Genomic DNA, 16,758 nt, shown 5'->3' on the forward strand with positions numbered 1-16,758 from the left:
CGTCCATTACCAGTAAAAAATAAAATAAATATATCCCAGTTTGTAGACGCAATAACTTTTGCGCAAGCCAATCAATATAAGCTTATTGGGATTTTTTTTTTACCAAAAATACGTAGCAGAATACACATTGGCCGAAATTTATGAAGAAATTAGATTTTTTCAAATTATTTATTGGATATGTTTCATAGCAGAAAGTAAAAAATATTGGGTTTTTATTTTTCAAAATTGTCGGTCTTTTTTGTTTATAGCAATTGTCAGCTAAAGTAATGTAAATCTTCCAGGGGTCAAGTGGTTAATGGAGAAATCCATTTTATCACGTCTGCCACACAAAAACTAGTGCAAATGTGCACTCTGCCACTACCAGATACGCACACTCTTCTTAGACTTCTGGTCTATCACATAAAATCCCGATAAAATACATTTACGTTTTTGGTTGTAACATGGCAAAATGTGGAAAATTTCAAGGTGTATGAATAATTTCAAGGCACTGTACTTTCGCACAGTGGCCTATACCACCACCCCTTCCTTTACTTTGCTCTCAGGCTATATCTGTCATCTAGTAATAATGCCTGTAAGCTCAGTGAGAAATTGCATATTTTAGGGAGCACGGAGAGGGTGGTAATATAGGCCATGTTGTTACAGACTTAGTCTGGTTGAAAATGTCCTCACAGTTCAACTAACAGAAAAAAAATCACACTCTCCATATACACAATTCTTTACCCACAGTTGATCCAGAGGAAGGCAAAAAAATAAAAAACCCCAATAAAACATGACACAAGAATCCAGGTCTTTTTTTAAAACAATCTACTGGGCTGGCCAAAACCAGCTCTTGAGGGAGTCTATTTCACATTTTCACAGCTCTTACTGTGAAGAAGCCTTTCCTTATGTGGAGACTAAGTTTCTTCCTCATTGGGCATGTGATAGAACCTTTTTTGTGAGTGACAGTTGTCCCTTTGGGAAGATTTTCTGCACACTTCTTGTATGGGTGAAAATCTTCTTACCAGGGTCGGAAGTGATCAAAAATCTACTATGGGGACAAAATCAGCAATAGAAAAAGCCAACTTATAGCCATTTTGTTCTATTTGGGTTGATTTAGCCTCAATTTCTGTCCTGCTAGCAATTTTGGCTCTGGGAAATCTTGGAGCCACAGACTGCAGACAAAACCAATAGAGATTCTACCCCTACCCCACTCTACACAAAACTAAGAAAAAAAGCTTTGCCTTTAATGTTAAAGTGGTTGCTGTGACGGGAGGGACGTTCCGTGACAGTTGCAACCCCTAAAAAAAATAAAAAACAAAGGGATGTCCTGCTCCTTTAAAGCAGGGGTCTCCAAAGTGCGGCCTTGGGGCCAGATGCGGCCCTTTACTTGCCTTTATTCGGCCCTTGGGGCACTTTTTCTACTACTGACATCAACAATATGGCACTATTTCTCCCATTGATGCCAAGGATGGGGCACTATTTCTCCTGTTGTCGCCAACGATGGGGCCATATTCCTCAAACTGACACCAACAATGGGGCACTATTATTCCCACTGACACCAACGATGGAGCACTAATTCTCCCACTGACACCAACAATGGGGCAATTTTCCTCCCACTGACACCAATGATGGGGCAATATTCCTTCCACTGACACCAGTTATGGGGCACTATCCTTCAAACTGACACCAATGATGGGGCCCAATTTTCCCACTGACACCAGAGATGGGGCACTATTCCTCCCACTGACGCTAATGATGAGGCACTATTTCTCCCACTGACACCAATGATGGGGCACCATTTATCCTACTGAGAGCAGCATTAGGACACTATTCCTCCCCCTAATACCAAAGATGCATTGTTTAATCCCACTGACACCAGGATAATTTCTACTCCCAATGGCCACAGTCCGGGCCCCGTAAAGTCTGGAGGACAGTAAACTGGCCCTTTGTTTAGAACATTTGGAGATCCCTGCTTTAAGGCATGATAATAGCATAGTGCTTCTGACGTGTCATTTGTCCTAATCTATGCTGTAAAATACCTGGTTGATCCTGCCTGTTGCTGTGTCCCATTGTGTGTGCTGACCACAGTATTCATGGCTGCTGCTCCCAGATTACCGTGGTCAGTTTACATGCTTCCCTCATCTTGCTGTGTGTTCTGAGTCTCTCCCCTCTTCTCCTCCCTCCCTGCCTGTCATTTCCTAGTCAATTTGAGAGCCGATCTCCTTTCCGCCCCCCCCCCCCTCGCTATTCCGCTGCAATATCAATAACACAATGACTTGTATTCCCTTTGGTTTATAAAGACAAACTACAGTGTGAGTTTTTTTTTTTAAATGATAACGCTAAATACCTCGGAGAAGGAGAATGGAGGGAGATCACGTGACCGCACAGCGGCGGTGTGAGAGAAGGTATTTAGCATTATTCTCAAAACACACACACTGTAGTCTTTATAAACTAGAGGATACCAGTGAGTTCATAATGTGAATCTACAACCACTTTAACCTGTCAGTCAGTTAAATAATTGTAAAATTCCTGCCTGAAATCAGACACTGCATGCTCACTATTAAATTTATTAGCTAGAAAACCTTCTCTGAACACCTCCCTGAAACTGCTTTCACTTTGTTTAACAGTGGCCTGACCCAGGTGCTAATGTCGGGGGTACACGGGCCGAAAATGGTCAGTTTGGCAAGGAACCGGCCGACTTTTGGCCCGTAACTACAGCTCCTCGTCTGACAAAAGTCAGTCTAATGACCAGCTTCTGTTGAACGGGCGTGCTAGAAAACCAGCATCCGATCAACGCTGAAAACCAATGGTTGTCAGCGCTGCCTGGTGTGTTCTGGTGGGGGGGGGGGGATGGGGCTTGGGAGGCGGTCCCCCTGTCGGAAAAAATAGTACAACAATAGTACAGCAGGGGGGATCACTTCAATAACATTACTTGGGTTGAAGGAAACTAAACTGGACACTAAAAAGTATCCAGTGTCTGCTACAGGTTTATCAGGCATTTATCAGCCTGTAAGCCATGATGATCCCAGTAGCCCCTTTTAAAATTAGGAAAAGGAACTCCACCTGGCTAACCAAAAATTAAAGGTCAAGAGCTACTAGGAATAACCAGTGTCTTTGGGAGTTGGCTGTGACTTCCTGATCACTCACAGCCGATTCCCTCCCTAATCCCCCCCAATCCGCCATCACCACCCCCAGAAACGGCAAGGCCCGCCAACTAGGGGGGGAGACTGTTGTGAGGCCTCCTGGATGTGTGACGTGTATCCCAGGAGGTTGTGGGTGGGAAGGGGGTGGACTGAGCGCAACATGATTGATTTAAGGAGTTTAGTGCAGTATGCAAAACAGATATACAATGTATAACCAAGACAAACACTAATAATGGTAACAATGACAGGATAGTCTATACAGCACAGCAAACTACACACAAATGTTATACACATACCCATCTACGGTCAACAACACAGCTGCACTCATTCTAGTTACATGACATATAATCACACCTATATAGTAAAAACAAGACAAATGGTTTTTTTTTTTTTTAACATACACCAATGACTTTGCTTACTTACTCTCTAAAAGGGTCATCAAAGGACACATAAAATGGAAAGTAGAAACAAAATTTAAGAATTTAAGTTGTGCTGTACAGGTAATTTACATACTGTTACTTACCATAAAAACAATTACTGGACATGATATGGTGGAGGTAAGGAGGAAACAGCCAAATCAGCTTTTATTTTATAACCCATGCTAGGTAAACTATAGCTGGAATGTGACTAGTCACTCACCATTTCTGTAAATCAGCACAGCTACTGGATCCCCCCATTCAGTTCATATTTTATTTTAATACTTTTAAAGTAAATTTCAGAAAAAAAAACAAAAAAAACAAAAACACGACTGAACGACCAGATGAGGATTTGCGATGCACAATATAAAATTTGTAGGCATGTTACTTCACTGGCCTAGAAGCATGCACATGTGCTGCAAAGCTCAGGTTCCCAACCAGTGCTAGCTGTACTCCAAGGATGTACTTCTGACTTATTCAGGGAGTTCTCTTCCATGTAAGGCCTTATTCACACGGGTGCTGAGGCCCAATACACAATTATTCAGTCATTTGTTTATGCAGTTGGACCTGCCAGGTGCTGCCTGCACACAGCCCACCCAAGTCTATGGGGATGCATTTACTGCAGAGACACAGCCGCTTTGGCCCAAATGCAATCTGTGTGCGTTCCGGCCGCTCGCCCACACACAGCCGCTTGTCTTTGACGTCCAATGCGCAGTGTACGGGACTCTCTAGAAAGTATTATTTTACTGAAAGGGTAGTTAATGCTTGGAAAAAACTTCCAGCACAGGTAGTGAGAAAGTCAACAGTAAATGGCTTCAAACATGCTTGGGACAAACATAGATCTATACTTAGACAAAAAAGTTAATGAAGAAGAAAAAAAACAAAAACAAAAAAAAAAAAAAAAAACGGGCCGACTCAGTGGACTACTCAGTCTTTTTTCTGCCGTCGCTTTTCTATGTTTCTCTCTGCCCATGTAAATGAGGCCTTATAATTTATACAAACCATTTACAATTGTGTTAACTATTACATCTCATATAAAACAAACAGATGCAAATGTCATGTAGTCAAATAAATAACTGGAGATAATTTACACACAAATTAGTGGGTTATAGTAATCTGCATTTTGGGGGGAATTTGTCAAAAAAGACACACCCCATGAGGTAGTCAGAAAAAAAACATTACTGGGGTATATGCATAAGTACTTGAGATGCAGTGCTGTAGAGTCATAGAAGCAGAAGGGCATAGGAATGCAAAAAAAAAAAAAAAAAAAAAAAAAAAAAAAAAACACTTATTACATATGGAAAATCCTTTCCTACCCATTTCAGACAATTTACAATCTTGATACTATTTTCAATGACATTTATTCAGAGCAATGGTACACACATGTTAAATACACAGAGCAGTACCTTATTGAGATCCTCATGGAGTCCATCCATTAAGAAGAGAAGCAATTCCTGTGAGTCTTGCTGGCTGTATCCAGCAAATTGATCATTGATCTTCCCAATCGTCACTTTAAAATCTCTGGGGCTTATACACTTGTACTGACCATTCCACAGAGCTTTCATTATAATTCCAAATTCTTCTGCTACTTCCCCTTTATGACCCAGAAGATTTGATCTGTAAAAGAACATTTCTTACGTAAATAACTCTGAAGACCCAATACATAAAAAGTAAGGATTGGTACCATCTGGAGTCTAGTAAATATGCATGTTAATCATTATACACTGACAGTGATCAATAGCCACACACTTGCATCCAGGAGCACCAGTGCCTTTTAAGTGGCGGATATTTAAGTATCTCCTGCTCTGTTCAGATAGGAGGAGATGTTCTGCAAGGCTTGCTACACAATCTTAGTTTCCTCTTGTTCAGCCCCACGGGCTGAATGACAGAAATCTACAGAATCCCCCCCATCTACACTAAAACAGCGTTGATGGAGGAATCTTCCCTGACAGCTGGCATCCAAGTCTTTTAGAATAGCTTAACAGCGGCTGTAGCTGATTTTTTTTTTAAATGATAAAACCAGCTAAAAGCTGCTTTTATGGTGCATTAAAGATGAACTGGAAGCAAGCAAAATTTTTTGTATACTTAGAAAAGTTATTTATCCATGCTTTCACCCTGGTTCACATTGATACGATTTGATATGTCAAATCGCATGCCAAGTCGGAGGCTACTGCCCGCAATGGAACCGTCCGAATCGGTGCGACGCCGACTTTGCAGCGCCGCACCAATTCCCAAAAGTAGTTTCTGTACTACTTTTGGCGATTTCAATAGACATCTGTGCAGGAAATCACACAGATGTCTCTGAAATCGTTGGACTGACATGTGGGAATCAAATTGTGCGAGTTCAGCTGAATTTGCACGATTTCAATCCCGCATCAATGTGTGAACCAGGGCTTCAGCTTTTTTAAATTTATTTATTTATTATACTGGATAAAAACGTTATAGCAAAAAAATTTAAATCAAATCAGATTTTGGCTCCCTGTAAACTAAAAAGCTTGCATGTATTTTTTATTTTGTCTTGGCTGACATTCTGAAAGACTACATAGATTTGGACAATTTTAACCATCAATCTTTCGTGTCATACAAAAAAAATAAAAATCTATATCTAGGTTCATTTCTATTAGAAATCTAGCATTTTTCAGGGGATAACAAGACTTATAAAATAATTACCTTTAAGTGAGTACATGTAGTATTATAAAATAAATTGACAGAAAAAACAGGAAGACACTGAAGATGGGCTCTACCCAATGGTGTGCTTTGTGTTATTTCCAGCAAGAATACATGCATACAGTATCTATGCTGCTACATCTGAATTTATAGGACAGTTTTATTATGCAGTTTTTGCTAGTTTGTTCAATATGACAGAAATGTGCTGCTCTTTAGCGCGAGGATACCATTCATTCCTAATGGCATCCCAACGCATTGGGAAAATGCCCATGTTTCCTTGCGTGTGAAACTGCATGGTGCCCCAATGCAACTGCCTATACACAGAACACAGGTCACAATGGTCAAAAAAAGAACTCAAAACTTAAAGTATAACTAAAGGCAAACCTTTTTTTTTTTTTTTTTTTTTTTTTTTTTAGAGTGGAGAGGAATTGGAATGCTTGTCAGTTTCTATTTGCTGTCTGTGCCCCCGTTAGGGAGATTCACCCTCTCCATTTGTCCTATTTGCCATTATCATTGAAAGTGGACGTAAAAGAAAATCCCAATTTTGGGGTTGTCCCCAGAAAAGTAAGAGGGGAAATCTTCCAATGGGGACACTAGCTCGGGTGACCTGGGAGTCCCCAAGGAATTCCCTAAATTTGCAGGGATTTCCTTTCACTTCCTGTTTGGCTATGGGAAAGGAAGTGAAGGGAAATCTCCCCTTTGGGACACAGATGGCGAAAAAAAAAAAAAATCTGACAGGGGTTATAACCCTCCCTTGCTCTACCCAAAATGAAAAAAAAAAAAATATTTTGCCTATAGTTCTTTAATGAAACCATTTTAAATGATAGTTTTTAATAAGGATTCTTTTCTTTAATTTCTCTATTGCGGCAACTACATCTACTGGCCAAGTGAGCATTAATCTCCTTTTATTCTCATTTCCCTCTTTACCCTGGCAGAATTGAGACTCTATTAATGACTGTTTTAGGGTATTTTGCAAATAAAACAATAAAAAGTGAATCTGGCTAAAATTGTAAAGACAATAGTAAAGTGATTAGATAAACTATCACAATAAAGAAGGCCAATCCCTGAGTGAATTTCAGCCGGTTCCCAATCAATTTGTTCCCTGGGTGGCCCGCTCAGCGCTCTCCCTCCAGACATTCTTTGTCTGAAAATATGGAGAAGCCGGGTGTAAAATTGTCAGCTGAAAAAATGCAGCCACTGTTTGGGTATTCTGACAGCTGCCAACACCGGCTGTTAGAATACAATAGTCAGCACTTGAGATTCATTCCTCCACACTGTATAGGGTGGAGAGAGGGACCTGTTAGATTATTTTTTTCATCCAGCCTGTAGGCTGAGTGAAGAAAACAATTTCAGTGTATGGCCAGCATAACACTTGAAGGATGAATTCAGCAGTTTTTTGCTTTAGGATTTGTACTTCCAGGGCTACCCAAAGCCTTTTCCAAGAGACTATGCAAAGTCTGTATCTGTGTAGCTATGCTGTGCCTCCTCTCTCCAAACTGACATTGCTGTGAGGTTGCTTGGGCACTGGACATTATATTATGTGATAGGGGAAGGAGGTGTGCCTAATATTCACTATGAAGAAGAGGAGACACCAGTTGAGCTCCAGTTAGCTGATACAAACACCAAGACTCCATTCAGAGCCTTCATGCATTTGTTTGCATGTACAAATCATGGGTACAACAGTCCATTCATTTAAGAACCATGGCAAAAGAAGTCCCTGATCTTTTTTTCTCTAAATTGTGCTGAACAGTGATGCCAATAAAAATTAATGCACATGTGAACTTAGGCTTACAGTGGTTACCTTAATAGAGATTTTGTTCACAAGAGGCTTGCTTGGGTCCTGACTTCCAAACAGATGAAACTGCTGACCCCTGCTAAGGGGTATCCTAAGATGCCAATTGCTTTGCCATTGGTCACAGTTCAGAGGAAAGATGATATAAAGCTGGCCCTACACAAAACTGCTGCAATCACCTTCATCTAGATTTTCAAAGGAGAAGTATAGCCAAAGCTTGTTTGGCTGTACTTCTTCTATGGATCACAGGAGTGCAATTCATTTTGCACTCTTGTGACCCGTTTTCAGCAGAGAGCGGGCTGAAGTCCGCTCTCTGCTGACGTCACAGAAACCAGTCCAGGCACCATGTCATCCCGACAATGGGAGTCTGGATCCGCCAGGTGCCTGGACTGACACCCGTCTCAGCCTATCAGCGAGCCGCTGAGAGCCTGAGACGGCTGCCCCTGCACAGCTTAGCGCTCCAATGAGTAAGGAGGAAGAAGAGCAGAGAGCTGTGACTGACAGTCTACAGCTCTCTGCTCACAGAGCTCTTAACGGCGGTGTTCGATTGCTTGGTTCTCAGTGCGGAGGCGCCGGAGGACAGATGCAGCATCGGACCCATGCTGCATCCACCTAGGCAAGTATAAATAGGAAAAAAAAAAAAAAAAAACTTCTCTTTTAAAACAACCAAACTGATCAAGACAACCAACCAGCAACAGCTGCCTTGATCATATTTGTGAGTTAGACCCCTTGCAGATGGGACGGACTCCACCAAGTGGATCTGTCCTGCCCAGTGAGGGATCTGTCCACTGATTTTAGTGGACCAAACTGGATGCCGGCAGGTGTCAAGAGAAAAAAGTCCACTGACATCCGCCACTCCATAGAGAGTTATGAATGGTCCGATCGAGTCGAACAGTTCATCAGTGTAAAAGGGGCCTTAATCTTGGTTAAAAATAGGATTTTTTTTAAAACTGCTTACCTGTAAAATCCTTTTCTTTCGAAGGACATCACGGGACACAGAGCCACAGTAATTACTGATGGGTTATATAGGGTATCACTGGTGATTGGACACTGGCACACCCTATCAGGAAGTTCAGCCCCCTATATAATCCCTCCCCTTGCAGGGATACCTCAGTTTTGTAGCCAAGCAATATAGTGTATTAGAAGAGGGGCGGGACCTCTGTGTCCCTTGATGTCCTTCAAAAGAAAAGGATTTTACAGGTAAGCTGTTTTAAAAAAATCATATTTTCTTTCTCGAACATCACGGGACACAGAGCCACAGTAATTACTGATGGGATGTCCCAGAACAATGCTACCTGAGGGGGGGGAACCACGACCAAGTAGGGTGCAATCAGACCTGAGGACCCTGTACCGCTGCCTGCAGCACACTAGGCCCAAAGGCGATATCCTCATGCCTTCTCACATCCACCTGATAAAATCTGGTGAATGTATGGACTGAAGACCAGGTTGCAGCCTTGCAGATTTGAGCCATAGAGGCTTGGTGATGCACTGCCCAAGAAGCACCAATAGCCCTTGTGGAATGTGCCCTGATCTGAAACGGAGGAATCTTCTGTTTCAAACCGTAAACTTGAATGATCAATTGTCGAATCCATTTAGAAATGGTAGCTTTTGACGCTGCCTGTCCTCTATTGGGACCCTCTGGCAGCACAAACAAAACATCCGTCTTGCGGATCTGAGCAGTTGCCCCGAGATAGGCCTTAACTGCTCTTACTACATCCAACGAATGTAGAGATCTCTCTTCCCGGAGAACAGGGATCTGGAAAAAAGGAAGGCAGAACAATGTCTTGGTTTAAATGAAAATCAGAAACTACCTTCGGTAAAAAACTAGGATGAGGGCGCAGTACCACTCTATCTTTGTGTATAATAAAATAAGGCTCCTTACAGGAAAGGGCTGCTAATTCTGAAACTCTTCTAGCAGAAGAGAAGAGATGGCCACCCGAAAAATTAACTTCCCTGTCAACAAGACCAAAGGAATCTGACTTATTGGTTCAAAAGGCTGTTTCTGTAACACAGCCAGGACCAAATTCAAGTCCCAGGGGTTTAGGGGCGCTTTAACTGGAGGATTAAGACGCATCACCCCCTGCATAAAGCTTCGGACCAAAGAATGCGAAGCAAGTGGCCGCTGAAATAATACTGATAAAGCCGAGACCTGGCCCTTGATGGTACTCAAGGCCAGCTTCATCTCCAATCCTAATTGTAGAAAATCAAGAATTCTACCTATGACATATTTCCTGGGATGCCAACCTCTGGATTCACACCAGGTTATATAAGCTTTCCAGACTCTATCATAAATCATCCTGGAAGCTGGCTTCCTTGCATTAATCAAGGTAGATATGACAGGACCTGAGAGCCCACGACTCTTCAGAACGTGGGTCTCAATAGCCAAACCGTCAAATTTAGCGTTTGTAAGGCAGGATGGAACACTGGACCTTGAGATAACAGGTCTGGGCGTACCGGTAGGGTCCGCGAGGAACCCACTGTCATCCTTACTATTTCTGCATACCAAGTCCTTCTGGGCCAAGCGAGGGCCACCAGAAGTACAGACTTCCTTTCCTGCTTGATCCTGCAAAGGAGTCGTGGCAGTAGCAGAATAGACAGGAATGCGTAAATCAGTGAGAACTGATGCCACGGAATCACCAACGCATCCGTCCCACATGCAAGAGGATCTTTTGTCCTTGCCACAAATCTGTCTATCTTTTTGTTGAATCGGGATGCAAAGAGATCTACATCTGGAACCCCCCATCTTTGGCATATGGCCCAAAAGACATCGGGATGCAGAGACCATTCCCCTGGAAGTAACTGCTGGCGACTTAGGTAGTCCGCCTGCCAGTTCTCTATTCCCGGGATGAAAACTGCCGATATGCATGGCACATGCATTTCTGCCCAGACTAAGATCTGGTTCACCTCCTTTTGAGCAGCTCGGCTCAGGGTGCTTCCCTGATGACTGACATAAGCCACTGCTGTGGCATTGTCGGACTGGATCCTGACCGGACAACCCTGTAGCCTGATAGTCCAGGCTTTTAGGGCTAGATATATCGCCGGATCTCCAGAATGTTGATGGGTAAGGTCCTCTCGGTCTTGGAACATATCCCCTGAACCGCAGACTGTTCCAGAACTGCTCCCCAACCTGACAGACTGGCATCTGTTGTTACCACCAGGTAACCGGTAGGAAGGATTTCCCCTTCTGTAGGTTTTCGGGTATGAGCCACCAATTGAGGCTCTGACGCACCGCATGCGTCAGGTGCATCGGAAAGTCTAATGCCTGAACCTTCTTGTTCCAGGTCGACAGAATACTGTGTTGCAGCATTCTTGAATGAAACTGAGCATAGGGAACTGCTTCGAATTAAGACACCATCTTCCCTAGTAGCCTCATACAAAGGCGGACAGAGGGACCCTTCTTGGTCCTGACTGCCAGAATCAGCTCCCTTAAAGCAGCGATCTTTGCCTGGGGTAGAAATATTTTCTCCTGGCTTGTATCTATAGTCAGACCTAAATACTCCAGTCTTCTTACTGGTTTTAGGAAAGACTTTTCTAGGTTGAGGATCCAACCCAGGTGTTCTAGGTACCTGACTGTGGTCCTCAAGTTTCCATTCAAAGAGGCTACCGACCGGTCTATCAAGAGCAGGTCGTCTAGGTATGCTATGACAGCTATACCCTGAGCCCTTAATCTGGCCTGAGGAGGAGCCAAGATCTTTGTGAACACTCGAGGTGCAGTGGCTATCCCAAAAGGCAGAGCCACAAACTGGAAATGGCGCCCTCCTACCTCGAAGCGCAGAAACTTATGATGAACAGGAAAAAGGGCACATGCAGATATGCATCTCTGATGTCTATCGTTGCCAGAAATTCTCCTCCCTGCAGGGTGGGAACTACTGTCCGAATTGATTCCATGCGGAAGGATTGAATCCTTAAGAATCGGTTCAGATCCCTTAAATCCAGAATGGGTCTGACATCCCCATTTGGCTTTTGGACTGTAAAAAGGTTGGAATAGAAACCCAATCCCTGGTCCTTTGCGGGAACCATCATAATGACCTCCTGCGACAAAAGTCGCTCTAACACTAGAAGGAGCGACTGCTTCTTCTCTGGATCTCTGGGGACACTTGATCTGAGGAACCGAGGAGAGGGAAATTCCTGAAACTCCAGCTTATACCCTAAGGTTACCGTGGAGATTACCTATCTGTCCTGGAAATCCTCCTGCCAGAGCCCTGAGAACTGTCGCAGTCTTCCACCCACTCGAGTGAGCGGGGGCGCCCCCTCATGCAGAGGTCTTAGTGTTTTGCCTAGTAGGCTTCTTCCCCCAGGACTTCTTTTGTCCCTGGGGTTGACTCTTGTCTCTGGACCCAGATGGAGGCGGCTGTCGAGACTGCCTGGAGGCTGAAGCCCCCGGCGCTGGGGAAAGAGTCAGTTTGAAAGAGGGACGCTTACTCTTCTTCTTAACAGGTAAGAATGCTTTTCCCACAAGAGATTCTCTTGATATAGTTATCCAAGTCCTCTCCAAACAACCTTTCACCACGAAATGGAAACCCCGCCAGGAGCTTCTTACATGGTGCTTCGGCTGACCAATTTTTCAACCATAGATTCTACGTATATGCACCAACCCCAGTGAAAGACGGGAGGTTTGCACGATATAATCTCTAATGGCGTCAACCACAAAGCATAAGGCCGCTGGAAGGTTAGCAAACCCCTGGGCCTGCTGTTCAGGTAATACTTTGATGACCTGCTTAACATGGTCTCTTAAGTATTGACAGACTCCAATCGCTGCTACTGCAGGTTGAGCCACTGAACCTGCTAAGGAAAAAAACATCCTTCAATAGGGATTCCCTATTTTTATGTACAGGATCCCCGAGCATCTGAGCATTGTCTACAGGACAAGTCAGACTATTATTTACAGAGGAAATGGCGGCATCAATGGCCGGTATTCCCCACATTTTAATAAAATTTTCTTCTATCGGATAAAGTGTTGAAAACTTTCTCGGCGGAAAAAAACGTTTGTCTGGGTGATCCCACTCAGAATAAATGAGCTTTTCAAGTAAATTATGAACAGGAAAAGCCTGTGCTGCTTGGAAAGGTTTCAGTGACCCCAAAGCAGAAGAGGATTCTTTAGCAGTTTCAGGTACGGGCAACTTAGATGTGGAGCGGACCAATCCAGTAAGGATCTGCACTAAGACTTTCTCCTCTTGGTAAGTCGCAGAGGGTCCCTCTCCACCTGATTCCTCCGAAGAGGAATTACCTGTCCCATCCTGATCCTCTGAAAGGGATTCATCTCCTTTATCCCAGAACTCCTCTTCCTGAGGGTCTTGGGGAACAGCGGAAGGCCTAGTGCGTTTTCTTCTACTGAGTGAAGACGTAATCACGGCCATTAATCTTTCCTCTAGACCATTAATGGTTGAGGAAAAAACCTCTTGAGTAATGTATACAGGGGCTGAAGTGCCAGAAGCAGGTGTAGCCCCTGACCCCAACGGCTCTCCCTGGCTAGCCGTCCCTGGCCCTTCAGGGGGGAGGATGCTGCTGACAGGGGGCCCTCAGAACCTGAACGAGATCCCCTAGTGTCTCTGGTTCCTGGGGTGCTTGAACCTCTTCTACCCATAGTGCAAAGCAACAAGGTGTGAGGTATACAAATGAACACTGCCTGCTGAGTGATGTAGTCTGGCTAAAAGCCTTGCTACCCAATGCTCAGTCTGGTGTTACTTCAGTAAATGCTGCCTAGGAGAATGCCTGTGTCCCACCTTACATGCGACCGTCAGCTCTGTGTCCCTCCAAAGGCTGTGTGCAACTGTACAGAGTGCCTTAATAGCCTGCAGCTGGCCTGAGTGGGAGGCTAAGCACCTGTGCTGACGTCCCGCCCCCTCCTCTACCACCCCCCCTTCGAATTTTGAAAAAAACGAGCGCTTCCCGCGCTGGCCGACTCTCCTGAAATACTATGGAGGAAGGCTGGGGGAGGGGGAGGAGGGAGAGAAGCTGGTAGTGAAGACCTGCCTGAAAACGGCAATGGTCAGAAATGGCGGCCGAGGCAGCGGTGCCTGAGCGGTATAACCGCTTTCTAGACCCCTGTGGCCTCTCTCTAGCCTGGGGGGAACATTCAAACATGAGAAATCCCCCCATCCATCCTACCGTGAGCCGGCCTGAAACGCTGAAACATGTGCAGCCTGAACACTGAGACAGACAATCCAGCATGACAAGGTTTGTGCTCTTGGCAGCCCCCGGTGGTCACAATAGGCATAGCATGCATTTACCTTAAAGGAGAAACCTACTAGAATTAGAAAATTCTGTGGAATCTCCCTTACCTTATCCAGCCGCAGGGTTCAGTTTACACAGACCCAATCTTCACCTCTCACGGTGGGCTCCGTTTGAAAAAACCATCAGAGACTGGGGCCTCCTACGAATAGGGGGATCCTGCAGTTCTGGGCCCGTAAAGCACCCAGCTAGAAAACCATTTTCTAATATGCGGGGTCCAGCTCTCTAAAAAGAGAAGCATTACAGGTAAAACCTCGTTTCTTCGGACACGAGGCCCGGGTACCATCCAATTCGGCCTAGAAAGGACAACTTGAATGGATCCGGTCTGCCTGGCTTGCCCCAGTATAGGATATAGGATATTCCCTTTGGAGCTCAGCACAGCACATCTTTACACGTCCATCACCTAAGACACTGGCGTAAAAACTGAGGTATCCCTGCAAGGGGAGGGATTATATAGGGGGTTGAACTTCCTGATAGGGTGTGCCAGTGTCCAATCACCAGTGATACCCTATATAACCCATCAGTAATTACTGTGGCTCTGTGTCCTGTGATGTTCGAGAAAGAAAGTGGTTTTGATTGTTGAAAATTTGCCATGAGCACATATAAAAAAAAGGTGTGATAGGACCTTAGTCATTATAGTCAATGACAGAAAAATGACGGCAATAGTGTCTCAGATCTCAGTCTTTTGTATGCAGTCTCACATGCATTTAACAGTGCCAAAATACCCCATTGTAAATGAGACCTAACTTCCAGGAAGACACACAGGACTAGAGTAAACCTTAAACGTAATACTTGCTGAATTCACTAAAGCCAATATGGGAACAGCCATGTACAGAGATAACCTGCTCTACTTTTACAGCATTGACACATTAAAAGGAAAGCTTGAACAACCACTATACAATTACTGAAATTAATTTAGGATGCAAAATTAAAAATAAATGTTTTCATCATGCAATTGTTTTTTATACATAATTTTTAGAGATTACCTGTTTATGTCTGCCTGGTAACAGTTCTTGTGGAAGTACTCCGCTAAGTGTGGAGTGTTGCACAAACATTGTAAGATGGAATTCATATAACAAGTATTGCCGAGATTCCGCAGGCCGGTGAGAGCTGGGCCAGAGCCTCCAAACGTAGGATTTAGGCTGCGGATCTTAAGTGCTGACAGTTTTGTGATTTCAGTTTTAGTATGTGTTGTTGGCCTACAAAAAAAAAAAAAACAACATTTTCACATTTGTATTAATCTTCAGACACAATTTATGCAGGCATGCAGATTTATAATATATAAATACTTACTTATTTTCACGGTTAATTATAGGAGTTTGCTTCCTCTTTTCCTCATCCTTTATAGCCTGGGTTAAGTCTGGTGAAGAGTAAGATCTCTTTAATTTGGTTTGCTCTTTGTCTACATCTGCATACACCTGAGGCTTGACTTTCTGAACTGGAGTGGACGTAGAAGTAGATGTTGGAGCCATTTCAGGCGGATACATGTGAACCGTGTGAGTTGGAGAATGATAATATCGATAAGTACCAGTTACAGCATCAAGAAACTGTAAAGAATGGCAAACTTGCATTAGTAACTACCTACACAAACCACATAACAGACATGTTATATACATGCACATAAATACAGATGTATTACCTTGACCCAACCTTCTGGCATTCCAGGTACAGTTCTACCCATCTCTTCACTTCGAGCTCGCATCAAAGGCTCCCTCTAAATCAAAACATGTGTAAGTTTAAATGACATTTGCTGGCTTGGTTATCAACTGAAATTAGCTCAACACTTAGAAGCGTAGCTTCCTCTAAAGGCCTCGAAGTGCACATACAGGCAACAGCTACCATCACTCTCTGCTATGGCTGAATTCCAGCGGTTCTAAATGTTTGCCTACCTTCTTTCTACTCACATTTTGATTGGCCAAGGAAGCAATCCATCATAGGAATGGGCCAATAGGAATGTGCAGGGGATAACAAAGTAGCCAGGAAGTTCCAATTATACAATGAAATTGTAGCTTTGCTCGTTCAGAAGAGCCAACACTTATCCATTGCAGAGAAAGAAGAGGGCTGCTGCAGATATGTGCAGGCCCCTCTAGGTGATTACACTGTATATCTATTAGCAGCGCTCCATTTAAACGTTTACAGTGAAAGAGTCACTTTATATAGATATGAATATAAATGGGGGAGGGGAGGAACAAATTTCTAAAAATGATACTCACTTTAGACTTTCCATCTTCATTTATTTCTTTTGTAATAACATTGGCTTTATCATCGGGAGTGTTTTTCTTTGCTTCAGTCTGTAAAGTTATTTAAAAGCATAATTTACAAGTAGAAAATAAACAATAAATATCTGCTTATATACCTAAATACAGACAGAGGCGGCTCTAGGCTTTGTGAGGCCTTAGGCAAAACTTAGACATGAGGCGCCACTTACGCCCATAATAGGAAAAATCATTAAAGCGATAAAAAAGAAATAAATTACATAAATTAAGAGCCTTAAATCCTTTAAAATATGAATTCATAGTTTCTAGAATTT

General features: G+C 43.5%; 1 protein-coding gene across 3 annotated transcripts in view; it reads right to left on the reverse strand.

Annotated features, from left to right (window-relative positions):
- The window catches only part of USP8 (ubiquitin specific peptidase 8), a 78,866-nt gene that overhangs the window by 14,347 nt on the left and 47,761 nt on the right, over positions 1-16,758 (reverse strand). For all 3 annotated transcript variants that reach the window (XM_073618582.1, XM_073618583.1, XM_073618584.1), the window contains exons 12-16: positions 16,442-16,519; positions 15,868-15,942; positions 15,522-15,775; positions 15,215-15,427; positions 4,945-5,155 (exon numbers count right to left, since the gene is read on the reverse strand). In XM_073618582.1, the coding sequence (XP_073474683.1) occupies positions 4,945-5,155; positions 15,215-15,427; positions 15,522-15,775; positions 15,868-15,942; positions 16,442-16,519 (831 nt within the window). The remainder of the gene's footprint in view (positions 1-4,944; positions 5,156-15,214; positions 15,428-15,521; positions 15,776-15,867; positions 15,943-16,441; positions 16,520-16,758) is intronic.

Source organism: Aquarana catesbeiana, linkage group LG03 (genome assembly GCF_042186555.1).
Source record: "Aquarana catesbeiana isolate 2022-GZ linkage group LG03, ASM4218655v1, whole genome shotgun sequence".
NCBI lineage: Eukaryota > Metazoa > Chordata > Amphibia > Anura > Ranidae > Aquarana > Aquarana catesbeiana.